Raw genomic sequence first — 21,970 nt, forward strand, 5'->3', positions numbered from 1 at the left:
TTTTATATACTAATGATTGACTAAATGAACTTTCAAGTTAACTAAAACTTTGGAGGATATCATTCAAATTGGCCCTTCCCTGAAAGGCATAGTCCTTGATTAACATTCCCAGGCCCCCTGTATCAGCATATCTAGAGCTATGGAAAAACAGATACATTTTTCAGGGTACATGAGACATATTCACATCTGAAATTAAATAATTTCAGTAAAAACACCAATACAGGCAAAGTATTTAGGAGCTCAGATTATAAATTCTAATCCAGTTCTCTATTAGTGTAGCAATGCCTTAGGCCTAGTTCTACCTTTAAACGGAAAAACTTCTATTTTATCTGTTTGGAAGGATATTCTTTCTAAAAGATGTTATATGTTTTTCTACATCTAATCAACCTCCCACAATGATTTAAATATTTTAAATGACTTGTGATCATTATTATTAATTCCTATTATTATACTCAAATACAGTAGAGGCACTAAGTCTCATTGAGCATGTGGGAGGTTTTTATACTTTAATTATACGTATTCTGAGTTGGTTTTTTTTTTTAAGATTTTCATGTGTTTTTAAATGTTGACTTTTACTTTCTTGCTTTGGTGTTGTATTAACTGTAACATCTTTAACAATGTTCATGTTTGCCTCTTCATTTCTAATTTCTGTAAACCAAACAAAAAAGCTTATTAGAATTGTATAAAATTGAGCTAATAGACTGAAAAAAATCCCAGATACTTAGAGTGATGTACAGAAGTTTTAGGTAACTGTATTTTTTACTGTATTTTAACCACTCAAAATACTATTGAGCATACTTACAGGTTTTTTAGATAGTTAAATTCTTACTAGATTAGGTATTGCAGCATAATAACCCTTTAGTTAATAGTTGGGTGTACAGTTAATAAATATAAACAGAGACTTGAGAAAGTCACATAGTGAGTTCGAGCTTGACTCTTGTCTGAGTCTCCCTAATTATACTACTTATTTATCTAATCTTTTAGGTTTTACATGTGCTTTTTTTAAATGAGGTCTTGAAAAAAATTTTTTTTTAATTCTGTGTAAATATTTATAAAAAGAATGTGCATATAGTTCAAAGCCTTTGTGCAATCTTTCAGAATTTAATCCAACAAAAGAGTAGACAGGGACATGTCCTACATAAGGCTCTGGTCCATTGGTGTTTTTCTGAAAGAGCTGGGATGTTTACATTCTTTGGAAGGAAAGAAGAGCAGAGAATACCATTCCATATTTGTCCTTGTTGGTTTTCTAGCATCATGGTGGCTGCTTTGTAACAGCTCATAGCGCTTACACTGTGGCATGGTTTCAGCCTGTGGAATCACATTGGTATGCAGATTCTTAAGTATGCAGCCCCCATGGATTAAGGTCCTCATTCCTGTCAAAGAGAGCTATTTACTTCAGGAATTTTTCCAAAGTTGCTACCAGGAATACTTTATACTTTTATGGTGACTAGGTCCCTAAGGATAAAGACAGTCATCCAAAAGGAAAACTTTTTGCCAAGTAACTGGACATATATTTACTGGGCAGAACAGAAAAATTCCTAATCTTCATCAATTTGAGAACAGAGTGTTGAGTGTGGATTCCTAGGGTCTACTTGTATTTTGCACCCATGACCCGACTTGTATATATAGTTGAAGAATTATTTTCACTAGACAATTCATGTAATTTAATTTCTTATTAAGTTCTTCATATACTTATCAGTGCCTTAATGGAGAAAAGCCTTGCTTAATTTTAGGAATTATCTACTCCAGTGCTCTTGCCTGGAAAATCCCATGGACAGAGGAGCCTGGTAGGCTACCGTCCATGGGGTCGCTAAGAGTCGGACACGACTGAGCGACTTCACCTTACCTTACCTTATTCTTCTTTTAGAACATTTGTCTGGACAACAGGAGATACTGATAATCATTTCACTTTATTCCTTCTAAGTTCTTCACAAACTCATATTAAGTTCCTAGTAAATACTCTAGAGTGGCTTTTCTGAAACTTCCTTCCTTGTCCTCAAGTTTTAATCCCCCTCTGTTTTCCCTCCTTTGTTCCTGGCAGATGGTGACCCCATACAATTTATCTAGTGTAAGTTCCTGCACTGTCTCTCCTGTCTGTCCTGAAATATCAGCATTTGTGTCCATCTTTTTTTCCTTTTCTGTATCTGAGAAACAGTTGCCCTTTTACCTCTTGTCCTCTTTTTACCTTCTATGTTTGCCCTTAATTCTCTCTTTCTGTATCAGCTCATGGTTCATTCTGCAAATGGGTCATTTGCAGAAAATAGACACCTCTCTAGTTCGTGCTTATAGAACTGATGAAAGCTCTGGAAAGACAGGGCCTTCAGAAATGGTTTCAGACAACACTGCAGAACTGGCTATCCAAAGGATTGGCAACATTTGCCACAATCAGGAAATTAAAGAGTCAGGAAGCTATTGGGCTGGCCCAGTGCTAGGTCTAGGGTTACATACCTTAGCTGTGATCTCGGATTAAGAAGCTGCCAGTAGAACCACTGTACCCAGAGTAACAGTCATCTACCAGATCTGCAGCAGCAAGATGGATGCCTTACAGTCTAATTCCTCTCTCTGCTTAATTCAGTTTCAAGTGCAAGTTTCTTCCAGGTGCACCTTCTTGTTGAAATTAAATCACACCTAGAACCTAAGCTGAAGGAGAGTCTGGGAAATGTTATTTTATCTTCTTTGCCTCTGCTGCACACAAGACACATTCCAAGGGGCTTGAGACAAAAGTCAACCAACCCATTCAACTGTTTGCCAGTCTTTTCTACTGACTTTTGATTTACTCAGTTACTAGTTTTGTTTCTTATTTATTTATCCCAGTCTAGATATTTCCTCAACCTTTATTTCCATTTCACTGTTTGAATTTCTGCACTAAATTCCAAGAGTTTTTAACTCCTACTACTAATATTTTTCTTGGGTTATTATTATTTTTATTACATGGTGTGCTGGTCCTTATTGTTTTCTTTTGCCTTGTCATCCTGAAACTGTTATATTCCTGTTGATTCCCAAAAATATTATGCCACCGTAAACATGACTTCCCAACAACTTGTGAACTCAGTTTTGGTTCTAGAAAACCCCTCATCAGGGGCTGAGGTTGGATATTGGAATCTGGATAGGAAACTCATTAAAAGTAGGATTATTTGCTTATTTCTAAAACCTTAACCATACATCATTGGTCTAGCTGCACTTTCCACTGACCGTTTTTCTGGACAGCTGATGAATAAGGGTTACCTAAGTCTTCATTTAAGAGCCAGCTGGGGTGAGGGAATGCTTATTAAATTTTGTCTCAGAAGTAGGAGGCAAGTTTCGCCAAAAGCCGGAAGTGGAAAATTGAAGAAGAAATTTGAATCAGTTCTGATGAGGTGGATGAAACTGGAGCCCATTATACAGAGTGAAGTAAGCCAGAAAGATAAACACCAATACAGTATACTAACACATATATATGGAATTTAGAAAGATGGTAATGATAACCCTATATGCAAGACAGAAAAAGAGTCACAGATGTATAGAACAGACTTTTGGACTCTGTGGGAGAAGGCAAGGGTGGGATGATCTGAGAGAATAGCATTGAAACATGTATATTATCTAGGGTGAAACAGATCACCAGTCCAGGTTTGATGCATGAGACAAGTGCTCAGGGCTGGTGCACTGGGAAGACCCAGAGGGATGGGATGGAGAGGGAGGTGGGAGGGGTGTTCAGGATGGGGAACACATGTAAATCCATGGCTGATTCATATCAATGTATGGCAAAAACCACTACAATATTGTAAAGTAATTAGCCTCCAACTAATATAAATAAATGAAAAAAAATTTTTTTTTAAAAGAAAGAAAATTGAAGAAGGGCTGGGGCTTCAGAAGGAGCTACTAGATCATAGACTACTTTCCAAATTCCATCAAAATGATTTTACTTGTCTGAGATCATGTCTCTCATCCTGTCTTGGTTATTTTTAGGCCCCAAGACTTTATTTTTGTTTGCTTTTTTCATTTATTTTTATTAGTTGGAGGCTAATTACTTTACATCATTGCAGTGGTTTTTGTCATACATTGAAATGAATTAGCCATGGATTTACATGTATTCCCCATCCCGGTCCCCCCTCCCACCTCCCTCTCCTCCCGATCCCTCTGGGTCTTCCCAGGGCACCAGGCCTGAGCACTTGCCAAGACTTTATTTTTGGATTAAGAATAGCCTTGAATGGGATAGGCTTATTTATACTAATTTCCTCTTTCCTTTTCATGTGTTTTAATACATATAGTAGTGGAATTTAAGGAGGAGATTGTCTTGGTTCTGCCACTTACCCTGACATCTTTCAAGTGGACTTGTCAATGAACTGTATGTGAAAATACAGCCCATGAGTCAAGATTTAGTTTTGCTAACAGGAATCTGACCCAACTGATATGTCACATACACAATACAGAATAGTTTAAGTACAAGGTTCAATGAGAACTCAAATCTTGTACTTCCTTTCTAGTCAGCTCTGGAAGATGTGGAAATCAAGCAATAGTAAGTTAATAGAAAAGGAGCTTCTTAAAATTTTACCAGGGAATTATTTATCATAAAAGTAAATAAGCAAAGCTGATACTCTTCTCAGATTTTATTTACAAAGTGAAATAATGTTAAATTTCTCAAAGAAGCCTTAACTTTACATTTTCACTTGGTGTCAGTAAAATAAATCTTACCTGACATGGGTCAAGAGGTTGTAAGCAATAGAACACAGTATTTTGTAAATATTTACATTACCAGTATTTCTCTTAGTTATGTATCTGATTAAATTGAGAGACACTGAAGGGGAAAATAGTATTTATGGACAGAAGCTCACTCATCTGATTAATGTATTAGGTGTGGAATGAGGTCTCTAAGGAATGTTTTCAAAGAAAGGGAATTATATTGCATGCTCGCATAAGTATGTTGTACCAAATCATAGTTTGTAAAAGACAGTTTTACTCAATTTTGAATCTGTAACATATTATTTTACAACTAGTCATAATATTGACTATTTAAAAATTAGAGATTAAAAAATCTTTAAAGATTAATATATATAAAGCTCTTAAAATAATAAAAGAGGAAAAAGGAAAACAAAACAAACAAAATCTGTCTTTTTCAACACTGGTTTATAGACTGACCAGGCAAGTTTTTCTCTTTCTTTAGTCTTTTCCATTTCCTCCCTGACTGCATGCACTGTATGTCAATTGTTTTTACACTCCTCCTCTCTCTTTCTTCATTCTAGGGTTCATGGTATCGAATTTAGACTATTGACGAGGAAGGCAATTTATGTGATTGTTTAGTTGCTAAGTCATGTCCAACTCTTGCGACCCCATGGACTATAGCCCTCCAGGCTCCTCTTTCCCTAGGATTTTCCAGGCAAGGATACTGGAGTGGGTTGCATTTCCTTCTCCAGGGGATCTTCCTGACCAGGGATCAAACCTGGGTCTCCTGCACTGCAGACAGTTTCTTTACCAAGCGAGCTACCAGGGAATCCCTGTGATTAAAACCACAAGCTCTGAAGTCAGAATTCCGGTGTTCAATTTCTGGTCTTAGCTCCATAATTTTAGGCAAAGTACCTCACTTTTCTAAGTCTCTGTTTTCCTCTCCATAAAAATGAGGGTAATGACAGTCCATCTGAACACAGTCCATCTGAACACGTACAAGTAGAAGTACATTTATACTTCTCATCAAAGTTTTCTAGAGATAAATGATTTAAGGAAGTAAAGGGCTTAGCATAGTAAGTGTTCAATTTTAAAAAGCCACTAATATTTACATATTTATATTATTACTTCTGCTGGGAGACAATAAATAGGTTGGTATTCTTCCACAATTCAGTTATGAAATATGTACTTACAGAGGAAAAGACACATAAAAAATTATTTATCTTAGATTATGATGATCTAATACCAAGTATATGTATGAAAACTGAAAATGAATCCAGATATTTTCAAATATCTTAGAGACTAAGTACTAACACTACAATTTTTCTTTGGCATGTTTTATTTGGCATGTTCTGTGTGTGTGTGTGTGTGTGTGTGTGTATGTGTGTGTATAGGAAGTCAATGCATTCTTATTCAGTAATCCCTTCTTGAGCATCTCTGTGAGCTGTATGTGCATCATGGAACTTAACATATATTATTTCTAATCCTTATTAACCCTCAAGAGAAATCAAATTTATTAGTTTTATTTTACATTTTGGAAAACTAGAGCTTAAGGAGGTAATGCAATTCATCTAACTAAGTTCAGAGGGTTAGTAAGCACTGGGACCACAGGTTTGAAACCTACGCCTTCTTTCCTGAGATCTGGTGTTCTCTTCCACTAGGACACATACTTTGTGAATCTAGGCCTAATGGCCTGAGAAGACTAGTTGATAAGTTCATTCATAGAGATTCAGCATTGTAAATGTTAACAATGTTATGTCCAAATTTACTCTTTTTACTGACAAAGTATTTCATTTTAACAAGTATTTTCAGGGGTTAGAATTTTTACTCAGATTCATAATAATACACAATTATACAAATTAGAAAAATGCATAATTGTATACATAAAGATCTTTTATACACTAATAAATGTTTATTCTTCATAATCACCAATGAATAGAATCACATTGGTGAAGCTGGTGATTGCAAGGGATATGTTTGGGCACAACTGACTCTGGCAGATAACCTTTGTTTAGTTTAGTCCTATTAAAAATAGAGAAAAATGTCAATGTATGGCAAAAACCACTACAATATTGTAAAGTAATTAGCCTCCAACTAATAAAAATAATTGAGGGGGGGAAATAAATAATTGTTCAAACCAGAAAAAAAAAATAGAGAAAAAGTAGTCCTTTAGAAAAGCCCTGTGGCAAGGAAAGTAACACCATATTTAACATGGTTCATGAGGGAAAAATATTTCCTGCTGTTCAGACAATTGTAAAAGGTCAACCAAACACAATCATAGCAGTTGATTCCAAATGTTGACCTCAGAATGTACGCTCTGCAGGAATGCTAATGGCTCCTAGCATAGTGCTTTTGCTTATTTGGATTCCGCTAAAAGCTCCACTTGACAAGCACAGTGATGAACTGCACCTTTCCCATCAAGCAACACATGTTTGGATGATAGACAGCTCTGTTAAGGTGGAGATTTGTTTATCTTCCAAGAACCAATTTTTCATCTTACTCTGCAAACCCATGAAGCTGCTTAAAACTCATATAACTTATTGCTGATAAATGGAACATCAGCTTCAAGACTGACCTCGGGGAAGGGGATACAGGATATAATGACACATCTGTTTTATCAACATAAAACCTCTTTGGTCTTCAAAAGGAGGAATTTTCTGTTCATATTCTAGTACATCTGACTCCACTGAATGAACGATTTTATGCTTCAAAACATGTTTTATTATCTTTTTTGTTATCTATTTTTAATCTATTTTATTGTCTTTAAAAAATTAAATTTAAATGAATGAAATATGAATAACTCTATCCTTAACTTATATGTTCACTGTTGAGTATTGTTTTATCCTTGACTTATTAACAACTCTCTCATGATTCTCCATTATATAATTTCACACAAGACAACAAAATAAATATATCTGGCAGTCAATAAACAGATATTTTTCAAAACTGGGTAACTATTCTTTTTCTCATTGCTCTGGCTGCATCCTTAAAGCCTTGGGCATATTGAATTCATTTAATTTTTGCAATAAATTGTGTGCTTTCAAAAAAGAAAGAACAAGATTGATTTTTTCAGAAAAGGGGAAGGCCTTCTTATAATTTATGACAATAAGAGAATAGACTCTCCCAGAACACAACTAACTTAAACACTTCAAATTTCATTAGCATCATTGTTCTGGCACTTAAAGATATGCTTCTGCCTCCAGGAGTATCATGTAACATGTAAATGTACATGGAGATATAAACTTTAAAGCTATATCAGTCAGCAAATTAATTATCATTTAAGACCTTAGCAAGAATTAGCGGGCAACTGTCAGAGATAAACTGAAATACATTTCGTGCCAAATCAGAAGTGAGCCTGGCTATGAAAACATTCTTTAAGAAGTGTTGCTTACCTGGTTCTGAGCTCTTTGGACTCAGAATCTTGAGTATAATAGTCAAACAGGGATCCCTTTGGTGGAAAATAGATAGAAGATGATCTTAAAGTAGTCTTAACTTTGAGATTGTGTGATCATGATACATGATTCATTAAAAACCATTAAATTCACATTGTAAAATGAAATCTAAACATTTTAGTATCATTTAGGGTCCCAGCAGAAAATAAGTGGCATATTCAAAGGAGTAATTAAAGATAATATAGCACAGGCTCGTGGAAACCAACAAATGAAAATGAAGAACCCAGAGGTCAAGAGCAGGAAGCTGTTATTACCCTTAGGTCTGAAGATGCAAGGAGGTGGTGCGTGTTATTGGAACACAACAGGAGTTAAGGCATGGTAGAGCGACTGGCAGACAGGAGCTCTGACTGTCTACGTCGAGGAGCAGCGCCAGTGCCAAGCCGTGGCCCAGCAGGTCCAGCAGGGAGGGCGTTTCCCTGCCCTCTCATTTCCCTTGCTCTTTATCTCTCGTTGGAGCTTCCTGTTGACCAAAGCCAGCCAGGGGTCAGCATGCAAGGGAACTTGGCCACTGCAGGCTCTAGAGGCCAGAAAGCAGAGCCAGAGAGGGTAGAGAATGGGCGGAGAGAGAAGGACGAGCACAACATTTTGCCACAATCCTAATTACACAGAATGCTAACCTTCAGGAATACCTGAATGCTATTCCTCACTAGGGACCGCTGGGAGCTCTCTGCTGCTATTCTATTCCTCTAAGTTTCTCTTCTTCAGCATCTGAAAGTTCTCTTCTAGGTTTTTAGTCAGTTCTTCTTCCACTGAATCTGTGCTAGAATATGATGCAGTCCTGAAGCAGGGCTGTTTTTATTTTTTGCAAAATAATCTTTTTTTTTTTTTTTCCTTTTTCGCTGCTGCTGCTGCTGCTAAGTCACTGCAGCCGTGTCCGACTCTGTGCGACCCCATAGACGGCAGCCTACCAGGCTCCGCCGTCCCTGGGATTCTCCAGGCAAGAACACTGGAGTGGGCTGCCATTGCCTTCTCCGCCTTTTTCGCTAAAGTTTACTTATTATCAAGTCTTGAATAACTGATTTCAATGAAGGATTTTTCCCTTTGACATAATTCTTAACATCCTGGTGCCTAATTTTCCACATTTTACTGGAAGGGCTTTCATCAGTTTATTGAGCTATAGAGCTCTCTCCTTAGACTCATTGTCCTGCCCTCCATCTCCTTCTGATAGTTGGTATTCCACCCACACTGTCAATGAGAAGGCTCTTAAAATTTACTTTAATGAGAGGAGACATGTTCTGATTAGATCAAGCATCACAGTATGAAATAATTATTTTTAATGTGTAACTAAGTTAAACATTTGTCTTCGCCATTCTTCACTGTTCTTTATTTCATTATTCTCATTCCTTCACCATAGATTTACTTTTTTTTTTTTTTTTTGGTCTATTTACCTAGAAATCTATGAATTGAAAGTTTGACAGTATGGTATGTAATAAATTGTAACAGGGGTTAGAAGTGTTTAAGATCGTCTTATAGGTTAACAGGTGAATTAAAACTCAGGGCTGATTTAAGTTTGCAGATCTATTTACTACTCCCAAGTAAAAATTTCTCCAAGACAGTGGCGTGTTTTTTTTCTTTACAAGTCATATAATTCTAATGATTGCCTCCTTTTTCACTCCACTCAGATCAGAAGCCAGAGCAAAGCCTCCGGGTCTGGGCTCTGTGAGGGGGATGAAGTGGTTTCCATCAATGGCAACCCGTGTGCAGACCTCACCTACCCAGAAGTCATCAAGCTCATGGAGAGCATAACAGACTCTCTCCAAATGCTCGTCAAAAGGTAAAAAGATTTGTTGGAATACTTATTTTCTCTTGAAGCTACATGGCAATGATTAAAGCTCCTACCATCATGTAAACTGTTCTCTATGGGGAAATGAGGGTTCTCTGTATGTCAGTATAAACAGAAAAACCATAGTGTTTGGAAAATGATAATTCTAATCAGCTGAATTTTCTTGTTAATTGAGAATTAACTTGAAAAGTTTGTTTCAAGAACTTTGTTGAAAATCTTAGGTATTTTAGACTACTTCCTTAGGAAGCTCAGTATATTGAGCATAATATAATACTTCTAGGTCAAGATTAACTATGATCACTAAATTATAATTCCTAGATTTATAGATTAATTTAAAATGTTTACATGTTAAAATGTTACACTGTGTAATATTTATTTGAATAGCAAGTGGATGCCTAAGAGGAGGAAAAGAACCAAGAAACCCTTAAAAGCAGCCTGATTTGTATTTCAAAAAAACAACAATATTTATATATGGGCAAAAGCTAATGGTTAAAGTTTTTGGACTCTCAATGCAAATGACAATCAAATGCTTGTCAATTTGATCTCTCCAAATGCTATGCTCCTAACCTAATTGCTTAAACATGCAGAAGTCAACCTTAAACATAAAAACAAAACAATCAGGGTCATCACAAAGAAACTACAGCATCAACATTTTCACCATGTACAAATCACAGTTTAGTCCATATTAACCTTGTAAGTGAGGCCCTGACCATGCTAATACAATGAATCCACAAAGGAAATCTAAGGCTTCCTTCACACAGAATTTCAAAAACTTCTAGGAGTTTTGCCTTAACTGTGCAGAAAGACTACATAATAGCACTGTTGGTGGTGGTTGCTAAGTCATGTCTGACTCTTGTGACCTTAGAGTCAGGCTCCTCTTTCCATGGGATTTTCCAGGCAAGAAGCCGGAAGTGGGTTGCCATTTCCTTTTCCAGGGGATCTTCCTGACCCAGGGATAAAACTCATGTCTCCTACATTGCAGGCGGATTCTTTACCTCTGAGGGGCTTAATTCACCTGCAATGCAGGAGACCTGGGTTCTATCCCTGGGTAAGAAAGATCCCCTGGAGAAGGGAATGGCAACCTACTCTAGGATCCTTACCTGGGAAATTCCAAGGACAGAGGAGCCTGGCGGGCTACAGTCCATAGGGTCGCAAAGAGTTGACACGCAGACTAACACTTTCACTTACTTTCACGTTCTTTACCACTGAGTCATCTAGGAAGCCACATACAGCATTACCCCTCTGGTAATCATTCAGTATGATCCCATTTCTATACAAACACGAACTTACTGTGGCCAAAATTTTGGTAAAAAAAAGAAATCTCGCAATTCTCTCACAATCTCCCATCTAAACATTCACCCTCAAGTCCAGTGTGTAAGCCACTGAGATCCTACTTATTCGTAAAGCTGCCATTTGCTTTTTCAAGAGATCTCATGGAAACCTTGCCAAGTGTAGTCAAAGTGTTGGCCATTATTGCATTTAAATCTCTGAGGTATTTGTTCTGTCTTTGTAAAGGTTTAATCACATCCAAAATAGGAGAAAAACCTTTCCTAATTTATTCCCCTTTAGTGTCTTTGCTGATTTAATGAGGTCAGTCTTTTCAGAACACATTTGTAGAGTGGAACATCCCCTACTAGTTCTTGTTTTGATTACTGTCATTGGGAAAGTCCTTGGTGGTTTAAAGCTGAGTCTTAGGTACATATTTACTTTTAGAAGTAAATGGACTAGTTCTCTGCTACTTTTAATAATTGGAATCTTGATTATTATTAAGTCTTTTTATTTTTACAAAGTAAATAAATAATTGCAGAGATTTTAAATGAAATCTCAATCATCCCCAAAGTAATTATCATCATCATCATCACCAGCACCTCTACAAATCTGGATATCTGAACATTGTTTCCTGGAATTAAATATTTCTCTTGCTCATGTAACTGTCATCTGTCCCTAGAGGACAAGTGGTTTACTTTTCCTGGGCTATTACGCAGAGGTAGCTGGGTCAGACTATCTTAAAATCTTCAACATTGTCTCTATTATTGTAAATTTTATTTAAATGTTTTATACACACACACACACATATAATTATGACACATAAAAGTTGGAATTAAGTACCTATGTGCACTGAATGGAAATGAGCATTTTAAGGTATAAAGCTTTATTTAACCTCTAGGTCTTTTATGATTTTTATTCATGTATATCTCCGTTTTATCTTGGCTACCAATAAATGTTAATATTTATCTGACCCATTTGCCTGTATTACAGTCTGTAAGTCTGGAATGAATTCAAACTACTCTCTTCTCAGCTTCATAATTTATTGCTGATATAATTCAAAGTAATTTAATCTACTTTCATCTCAAGGCCTTCCTAAATTATTATTATTTTTTTATTTTTTTCCATTCATTTTTATTCATTGGAGGCTAATTACTTTACAATATTGTAGTGGTTCTTGCCATACATTGACATGAATCAGCCATGGATTTACATGTGTTAACCATCCCGATCCCCCCTCCCACCTCCCTTTCCATCCCATCCCTCTGGGTCTTCCCAGTGCACCAGCCCTGAGTACCCATCTCATGCATCCAACCTGGGCAGTGATCTATTTCACCCTTGATAGTATACTTGTTTCAATGCTGTTCTCTCTGAACATCCCACCCTTGCCTTCTCCCACAGAGTCTAAAAGTCTGTTCTGTACATCTGTGTCTCTTTTTCTGTTTTGCATATAGGGTTATCGTTACCATCTTTTTAAATTCCATATATATGAGTTAGTATACTGTATTGGTCTTTATCTTTCTGGCTTACTTCGCTCTGTATAATGGGCTCCAGTTTCATCCATCTCATTAGAACTGATTCAAATGAATTCTTTTTAATGGCTGAGTAATATTCCATAGTGTATATGTACCATAGCTTCCTTATCCATTTGTCTGCTGATGGGCATCTAGGTTGCTTCCATGTCCTGGCTATTATAAACAGTGCTGCAATGAACATTGGGGTACATGTATCTCTTTCAGATCTGGTTTCCTTGGTGTGTATGCCCAGGAGTAGGATTGCTGGGTCATATGGCAGTTCTATTTCCAGTTTTTTAAGGAATCTCCACACTGTTCTCCATAGTGGCTGTACTAGTTTGCATTTCCACCAACAGTGTAAGAGGGTTCCCTTTTCTCCACACCCTCTCCAGCATTTATTGCTTGTAGACTTTTGGATAGCAGCCATTCTGACTGGTGTGTAATGGTACTTCATTGAGGTTTTGGTTTGCATTTCTCTGATATTGAGTGATGTTGAGCATCTTTTCCTGTGTTTGTTAGCCATCTGTATGTCTTCTTTGGAGAAATGTCTGTTTAGATCTTTGGCCCATTTTTTGATTGGGTCATTTATTTTTCTGGAATTGAGCTGCAGGAGTTGCTTGTATATTTTTGAAATTAATCCTTTGTCTGTTTCTTCATTTGCTATTATTTTCTCCCTCTCTGAAGGCTGTCTTTTCACCTTGCTTATAGTTTCCTTTGTTGTGCAAAAGCTTTTAAGTTTCATTAGGTCCCATTTGTTTATTTTTGCTTTTATTTTCAATATTCTGGAAGGTGGGTCATAGAGGATCCTGCTGTGATTCATGTCAGAGAGTGTTTTGTCTATGTTCTCCTCTAGGCGTTTTATAGTTTCTGGTCTTACATTTAGAGCTTTAATCCATTTTGAGTTTATTTTTGTGTATGGTGTTAGAAAGTGTTCTAGTTTCATTCTTTTACAAGTGGTTGACCAGTTTTCCCAGCACCACTTGTTAAAGAGGTTGTCTTTTTTCTATTGTATATCCTTGCCTCCTTTGTCGAAGATAAGGTGTCTGTAGGTATGTAGATTTATCTCTGGGCTTTCCATTTTGTTCCATTGATTTATATTTCTGTCTTTGTGCCAGTACCATACTGTCTTGATGACTGTGGCTTTGTAGCATAGCCTGAGTCAGGCAGGTTGATTCCTCCAGTTCCATTCTTCTTTCTCAAGATTGCTTTGGCTGTTCGAGATTTTTTTGTATTTCCATACAAATTGTTAAATTATTTGTTCTAGTTCTGTGAAGAATACCGTTGGTAGCTTGATAGGGATTGCATTGAATCTATAGGTTGCTTTGGGTAGTATAGCTATTTTGACAATATTGATTCTTCCAATCCATGAACACGGTATATTTCTCCATCTATTTGTGTCCTCTTTGATTTTTTTCGTCAGTGTTTTATAGTTTTCTATGTATAGGTCTTTTGTTTCTTTAGGTAGATATACTCCTAAGTATTTTATTCTTTTTGTTGCAATGGTGAATGGTATTGTTTCCTTAATTTCTCTTTCTGTTTTCTCATTGTTAGTGTATAGGAATGCTAGGGATTTCTGTGTGTTAATTTTATATCCTGCAAATGTACTATATTCATTGATTAGCTCTAGTAATTTTCTGGTAGAGTCTTTAGGGTTTTCTGTGTAGAGGATCATGTCATCTACAAACAGTGAGAGTTTCACTTCTTCTTGTCCTATCTGGATTCCTTTTATTTCTTTTTCTTCTCTGACTGCTGTAGGCCTTCCTAAATTAAAACTGTGCCCTTTTGAAACTCTCAAATTTCAGTTGCATAGAGTGTATTTGTCACTTCCTATATGAGAAATATTTAATTTGCTTTCATCATGTTTTAAAAAGACTATAATTTTTTTTTTTTGGTGCTATTACCAGGAAGCTCTACAGATTATTTGCACAGAGAAAGCTCCATTTCATTTGATTGTTAGCTTGTGCTTTGTTTATTTTTGTTTTGCCAAATTCAGTGAAAAGCAAAGTCAAGAGTAATTATTTTGAATATTGGTCTTAAATTTTACTACCACATAAATTCTAAGGTGAATTCCTTTGAATAGAATAGAAGTGTGGGCTCACTCCCTTCAATAGATGATCCTGCATTAGTTAGGGTACTTTTGAGGGAAAAAGAATGGGGCTGAGATAGATGCTACTGCTTCTTTAAAAAATTTACAAAAATGAAAGCATCTCCTACAGCTGTTCTGTGAATGATGCTTCTCTTCTAAAAGCAGTTAAAGTTAGAGTTTCATGCAAGAAGTCATTTAACCCTTAACTGACTTTGCTTCTTGCAAACACAAATTTGCAAAACCAGCTGGGAACGGTTAAGGTCAAAATAAAAAGACTGTGGTGAGCAGCTGTGGGCTCCCTACCTGAGCGATTAAGGAACAGTTTGACTTCAGAGATCCTATAAGGAAAATGCTCCAAGTGACAAGTTCAGATAGAGAAGGGGAGACATTTCAGATTATAAATACTCCATGACTCAATGATTCATTGCACCCTGGAAAAGATTTCTCTTTGCACAAGAGTACTGGGCTGGGGTCCACTTATTACAAAACACATGCCCATTGGAGCTTAAAAAACAGCTTCTATTTCATTCCTTTCAAGAAAGCACAGCCTCTAAAAGGATTACTTGATTTATCTGTATACTTAAATTGCTCTGAAGCTGCTGAATATGTTTATGTAACTTTATAATGTCCAGACTTAACTCAGTCAATGAGACATTACACTGCTTTGTCATATTATAACAAGCATGATTATTTGAAAACACCCCAACAATTATAGATGAAGGGCATCCATATAGCTATAACCTATGCTTTAAAAAAATGAAAAAAAAAAGTGAATTCAGGATGGATTTTGGTTTTATAAACTTTTGTGAGCATTTTTGTTTTGCTTTACAGACAAGTTTATTTGGAAGATCTTTCAATAATAATATAAACATGTTGCCAAGTTCTGTTTTCAAATATGTTGCAGTTGACATTTAAGAGGAAATATTTTTACTGTATTGTGTATTAGACATCATACAAGTGTCAGGAAGTTCTTGGCAGGTGTAACACACTCTGATTTAACTGTCTGGACTAACTTTCCTGTGTGCAGACCATCCAGTGGAATAAGTGAAACTTCGATCTCTGAAACTGAAAACAAAAACCAGGAGAATGTCACCCATGGAGGGTACGTGGAAAGTACCACCCTGCAGATTCGGCCAGCCACGAAGAGCCAGTCCAGAGAGTTCTACGTTGTCCCGGTCAAGAGCGGAGCTCCCCAGGCTGAGGAGCAAGCGAGTGGCGCTGGTTTTTCTGGGCGCACAAAAGAAGAAGCAGGCCTGGCCTCTCACACGTCTGACTCTGAAAGCGGACGCTGTCCAGAGGAGATTATCTTCAGTGAGAAGGCAGACGCAGGGCGGCCAGGCACTGTGGTTGAGCTCCAACTGTCCCTGTCACAAGAGAGATGCAAGGGCGCGCGAGCCGCGGTCGTGGCTCTCCTGGGGGCAGAAAAATCTAAGTCTCCTGACCCAGAGCCTGATTTACAACACGACGGGCTTGTCCACATAAAGTCTGCCCCCACTAGTGAGAAAGAGGACCCTCCTCTGAGGTCCAGCAAGATAATCCAGATCTCCAGTGGCCAGGAGCTGAGCCTGACCCAGGGAAGTGAAGCGGCCGCCCCGGGGCTGCCCCGCCTGGAGGTGATCTTGGACTGCTCTGACAGGCAGAAGACGGAAGGGTGCAGGCTTCAGGCAGCAGAGGGGTGTGTGGCTCCTCCAGTGGAAGGAGGGCCGTCAGAAGCACCTCCTTCTCTGGTATCCTTTGCAGTCTCATCAGAAGGCACAGGGCAGGGAGAAGATCCACGCTCAGAAAGGGATCACAGCAGACCTCACAAGCACAGAGCGCGCCACGCACGTAAGTCCTGCGCTGGGAGCCACTGCTGGGCGACTGGAAGGGGCTTGGGAGTTAGGGCGTTTTGCTGCTGGTTCGCCTGCCTGGATTTTCTCTTTTTAAGGTTTTTCTTATGTCTCTCATTGGCTTTTTTTTTTTTTTTTAACTAATGCACAAAATAACAAACATGAAATTGTAGAAAACACCAATTTCTGAACTGGAAGTAATAAGTTTTAACTTCGTAGTAGATTTGAATGTTTTTAATGCATTTTCTTTTATTCCCAAAGACATGGGGACTGTTAAAGAAAATACTAAGTTAATGTGCCTTTTTTGATTTGTCTCATATTCCATTTTAAAATACCATTTGAGAGTCTTTGCAGTCATGTGGAAGCTGAGTTTAAATGTCAAAAACTGTTGAGTTTGCTGCGGAGAGGTGTCTTTAAAATACAGGCTTAACCACTGATATTAAAAGCAGATCCTCATTTTGAAAAAAAAATCATTGTGCAGCATGATGATGCTTGCAGAAGTGAGTTTGATGGACAAGGACATGTGGAATACTGAGCAGTTACATGATCCTCTCCGTTTTGTTAAGTCTTCACTAGACTGCAAAGCATCTCATCTACCTTCTAGACACAGAAGTCAATCCCCAAGGCCATGTGAAGCCATTTAAATGTCTCCCAACTCAAGATATATTTTAAAATCAAGGCCTTTTATGGTGTTTTGTTTTACCCAGGAGAGTGATTACAGAAAGGCAAATGAAGATAGGAATGGCAGTTGGGTTTTATGATATCTATAATTTTCTTTCATGTACTTTTTTAAAACAAATTTGGAATTTCATTTAGGCATTTGAGGAGGTAAAGGTTGACCGTCAAAGGCACTTGAATGTATGAGTGATACGCAACAGTAATGATCTTGGTTATTCAAAGTAGTATATTAATTCTCCTAACTACTGTTATTCCTTTTAAAGCATATTTTTAGCATAACCATGTGTAGCTGAATTGACAAGTGCTGTTAATCATTCCTTATACTTTAAGCATCTGTATGCATCTTCACATTTATAGCATATTAAACAAGTGTATTAAGGCAGCACTCACATACTTTACATGTTGGCAGTGAAGTTAGCAACAACTGTGCAACTGTGACTGTCAATTTAATAGTAAGTTGTATAACACTAGTCAAAAAAGGAATTACATTTAGGAATGACCATGCTTTTAACTGTTTTCTCTAAGTAAAATTTGATTACCAGTGAATATCTGTAATTTTGTTATAAAACTATTTTGATTCCATTTTATTTTTAAAAAGTTAACCATTAAGTCTGATTTTTTCCCCCTAGTCACAAACAGAGCTAATTTTCAATTAAAAAAATTTTTTTTAAATGTCTGAAATTTTTATTTAACTCTTTTGAGGAATTCAAAAATTATTTGTGAATCATTCTTATTTTTATCATTGATAGTGCTATAAGTTAACTTGCCACAAATTTATTTTTTATAACAATAATAATATTAAAATTTTAAATATAAATTTTTGCTATTCTAAAACTGTCAGGTTCTTATTTTACATGACTTAATTTCTGTATCATTTCTACCTACAGCTGTAAAGGTTACTAGTAATATAATTTAAAATTTCCCCAAGATTTACACTTATTATTGCTGCAACTAAAGTAGTATTATATTTCCAAGAGAGCAATGCATTTATAAACAACTTTATCTAGACAACTTTGTAGCTAAAGTTTCTTAAATATAATCACAATAACTTTATACTCTGAATTATTGTTAATTATTGATTCAGTACCTTCAATTATTATTCATTACATTTTTGAATTTATTTTGATTTGGTAGCTGTGAATGCAAAGACTTTGGGGGAATGGCAAACTAAAAAAAAAAAGAAAACCTAAATATTTTAACTCATTATGTTAAAAGATTTAAGTAAACAATATTTTCTTATTTCTCCCTCCCTCCTTTTTAAAATGCTTGGAAATGTTTTATATCAACATTTTATTTTTAAAATATGAAAATGCAAGGTATGTCCTAAGTTGTTTTTGGAAAATATTATGTCCTTAAATTATTTCCATTGTAATTTTAATTATATCCAATTAACTGACATTTATTTTCCAGTGTTTATTGTTAAAGTTTAAGGAGCTATACAGAAACAAGTTATGAGACATATTCTAATCAACATAAAAATGAATTTGTAGAAAAAAATGAAGTGACATATATATGCAAGTTATATCTATATTATATCATCATATATATCAATATAGAAAAGTATACATTTTGAAAGAAGTATACATTTTGAAAGAAGTATACATTGAAGTATACTTCAAAAGTATACATTTTGAAAGAAGAAAGAGAAATGAGTTGGATTGCATCACAATTTAGTACCCAATTGTAAACATGTTTTTTCTGTATTTAGTTTCCCCCAGGAGAGTTGATTTCTGGGTTGCTATGCAGTCTTCCTTGAACTCATCAACTCAATGTAATCTTTGTATTTTCCCTAGGGCTCAGGAGGAGTGAAAGCTTATCAGAAAAGCAGGTGAAAGAAGCAAAATCTAAATGCAAAAGCATTGCCCTCCTTCTGACAGATGCCCCCAACCCCAACTCCAAGGGGGTGTTGATGTTTAAGAAGCGTCGTCGGAGGGCCAGGAAATACACCCTAGTCAGCTACGGGACTGGTGAGCTTGAGCGAGAGGCAGAGGAGGAGGAGGAAGACGGCGACAAGGAGGATCCATGTGAAGTAGCATTTCTGGGCGCGAGCGAATCGGAGGTGGATGAAGAGTTGTTGTCTGACACTGACGACAACACACAAGTCGTGAACTTTGACTGGGATTCTGGTCTAGTGGACATTGAAAAGAAACTGAGCAGAGGGGACAGGATGGAGATGTTGCCAGACACCACCGGCAAGGGGGCCCTCATGTTCGCCAAGAGGAGGGAGAGAATGGATCAGATCACAGCCCAGAAAGAGGAGGAGAGGGTGGCTGGAGGGCCAAGCAGAGAAGCAGATGCCGCCCAGACAGATGGCCTGAGGACCGTGACGTCTTACCAAAGGAAGGAAGAAGCGTCGGTGAGAGCGCAGAGCTCTGTGAGCAGAAGCTACATTGAGGTGAGCCATGGTCTCGGCCACGTGCCCCAACAGAATGGCTTCACTGGGGTGTCTGAGACAGCAGAGGCGCAGAGGATGATGCCCGTGAACAGAACAGCCAAGCCCTTCCCGGGGTCTGGGAACCAGCCGGCCACTCCCTTCTCTCCCAGCCGAAACGTGACAAGCCCCATCGCTGACTTTCCTGCGCCTCCACCGTACTCTGCAGTCACGCCCCCACCCGAAACCTTCTCCAGAGCAGTGTCGAGTCCAACCGCTGGCCCAGCGCCGCCCCCTCCGTGGCCCCAGCCTGCCCCGTGGTCCCAGCCGGCCTTTTACGATTCGTCTGAACGAATAGCTTCCCGGGATGAGAGGATTGCGGTGCCAGCAAAGAGAACGGGGATACTGCAGGAGGCCAAAAGGAGAAGCACGACAAAACCCATGTTCACGTTTAAAGAGCCCAAAGTCAGCCCCAACCCTGAACTCTTGTCACTTCTTCAAAATTCTGAGGGCAAAAAGGGCCCTGGTGCGGGAGCAGACTCCGGACCTGAAGAAGACTACCTCAGTTTAGGAGCAGAGGCTTGTAACTTCATGCAAGGCTCCTCTGCAAAACAGAAGACCCCGCCTCCTGTTGCTCCAAAGCCTGCTGTCAAGTCCTCATCCTCCCAACCAGTAACTCCGGTTTCTCCCGTCTGGTCGCCAGGAGTGGCTCCAACGCAACCTCCTGCCTTCCCCACATCCAACCCGTCACGTGGCACCGTGGTCTCCTCCATCAAAATCGCGCAGCCTTCCTACGCTCCCGCCCGGCCTGCGAGTGCTCTGAATCTGGCTGGTCCTTTCAAAGGCCCACAGGCAGCGGTAGCCAGCCGGAACTACACTCCCAAACCAGCAGCTCCCACCCCGACAGCGAACACTGCTCGTGCCGGCGCGGCGGGACCATCCAATGAGCTTCCAGGCATGAGTGGGAAAGGAGCCCAGCTCTTTGCTAAGAGGCAGTCAAGGATGGAGAAGTATGTGGTCGATTCGGACACCGTGCAGGCCCACGCTGCCCGGGCTCAGTCTCCCACCCCGTCGCTCCCGGCCGGTTGGAAGTACTCCTCCAATGTCCGAGCGCCTCCGCCTGTGGCCTACAATCCTATCCACTCCCCCTCCTACCCACCGGCTGCTGTCAAGTCTCAGCCATCAGGCCTCCAGGCCTCCAAGACAGGCAAGAAAAAGGGCAAGAAACCCCTCAATGCGTTGGATGTCATGAAGCACCAGCCCTATCAGCTTAATGCATCCTTGTTTACTTTCCAACCTCCAGATGCGAAGGACGGCCTCCCCGCCAAGCCGTCGGTGAAGGTCAGTTCAGTGCCAGCTGCGAAGCAAGCTCTTCCTCCTCGGCCCGTGACCGTCGGCTCGCCCACTGATGTGCAAGCCTCTTCTGTGTACTCCATGCCCGCCTATACCTCTCCGCCCTCCTTCTTTGCTGAGGCCACCTCGCCAGCCAGCGCTTCCCCAGTGCCCGTGGCCGTCCCCACCTCTCCAAAGCAGGAATCAGCCTCAACATCTTACTTTGTGGCACCAAGGCCAAAGTTCTCAGCAAAGAAGAGCGGTGTCACAGTTCAGGTGTGGAAACCATCTGTGGTGGAAGAGTAATCTTGTAGCCGAAGCTGAGTGTCCACTTTGCTTGAAACGAATTGTTTGCGGTGTTAACTTGAGTCCCCGAGAATGCCTAGCAAGTCCTCAACTTACTTAATTTCAGATGTCACCTCCCAATCTGGGTCCAAGAAGCAGAATATTTTTAATGAGTCAGAAATCTAACTCAGATTGACTTATATTTATCTTCTTTGCACACTTAAAAAATATCTGGGAGCACCCCCAAATAGACATGGGCCATTGTATTAAGTAAGCAGGATACTTAGGGTATATGCATTTAGCCACAAGACAGTGATCAGTATTCTCAACATTAGGACACAGTCTTTATGTGACAGAACAGCTGTGTTCCTACACTGACAAGGTTCGATTGTAGTGAAAATATAACATGTATTGACTGACATTTCCTTTCTAAGTAGTGCTTTATCTCTATTACTAGTATTAAGGGATAAGAAATTTATTGAGGACAGGGATCAGCTCTGGTCTGTCAACCTCAGCCACCTGTTTGATGTCACAGAGAATTTGGGGATTGTTGGAATGTACATAGTTTAGTAAGGTGGATAAGAAAGAGGGGATTGATAATTACGGAGTACTTATTATCTACCAGGCTCCTTGCCAGATGTTTTATATATATTAGCTCGTTTCAAAGACTTCTTTAAAGTAAACTAGATGGGCAAGAAGGATAATTATTCTTAGAGGTTGATTCCCATCCTCCCTC

At 38.6% G+C, this 21,970-nt stretch overlaps 1 protein-coding gene across 3 annotated transcripts in view; it reads left to right on the forward strand.

The window, feature by feature from the left end:
• SYNPO2 (synaptopodin 2) overlaps nucleotides 1-21,970 on the forward strand; it is a 205,830-nt gene that overhangs the window by 151,318 nt on the left and 32,542 nt on the right. For 2 of the 3 annotated variants that reach the window (XM_020879786.2, XM_070452383.1), the window contains exons 2-4: nucleotides 9,713-9,864; nucleotides 15,767-16,566; nucleotides 19,040-21,225. In XM_020879786.2, the coding sequence (XP_020735445.2) occupies nucleotides 9,713-9,864; nucleotides 15,767-16,566; nucleotides 19,040-21,225 (3,138 nt within the window). The remainder of the gene's footprint in view (nucleotides 1-9,712; nucleotides 9,865-15,766; nucleotides 16,567-19,039; nucleotides 21,226-21,970) is intronic. The other variant, XM_070452384.1, reaches the window with a different exon arrangement.

Source organism: Odocoileus virginianus, chromosome 21, assembly GCF_023699985.2.
Source record: "Odocoileus virginianus isolate 20LAN1187 ecotype Illinois chromosome 21, Ovbor_1.2, whole genome shotgun sequence".
Classification (NCBI taxonomy): Eukaryota; Metazoa; Chordata; class Mammalia; order Artiodactyla; family Cervidae; genus Odocoileus; species Odocoileus virginianus.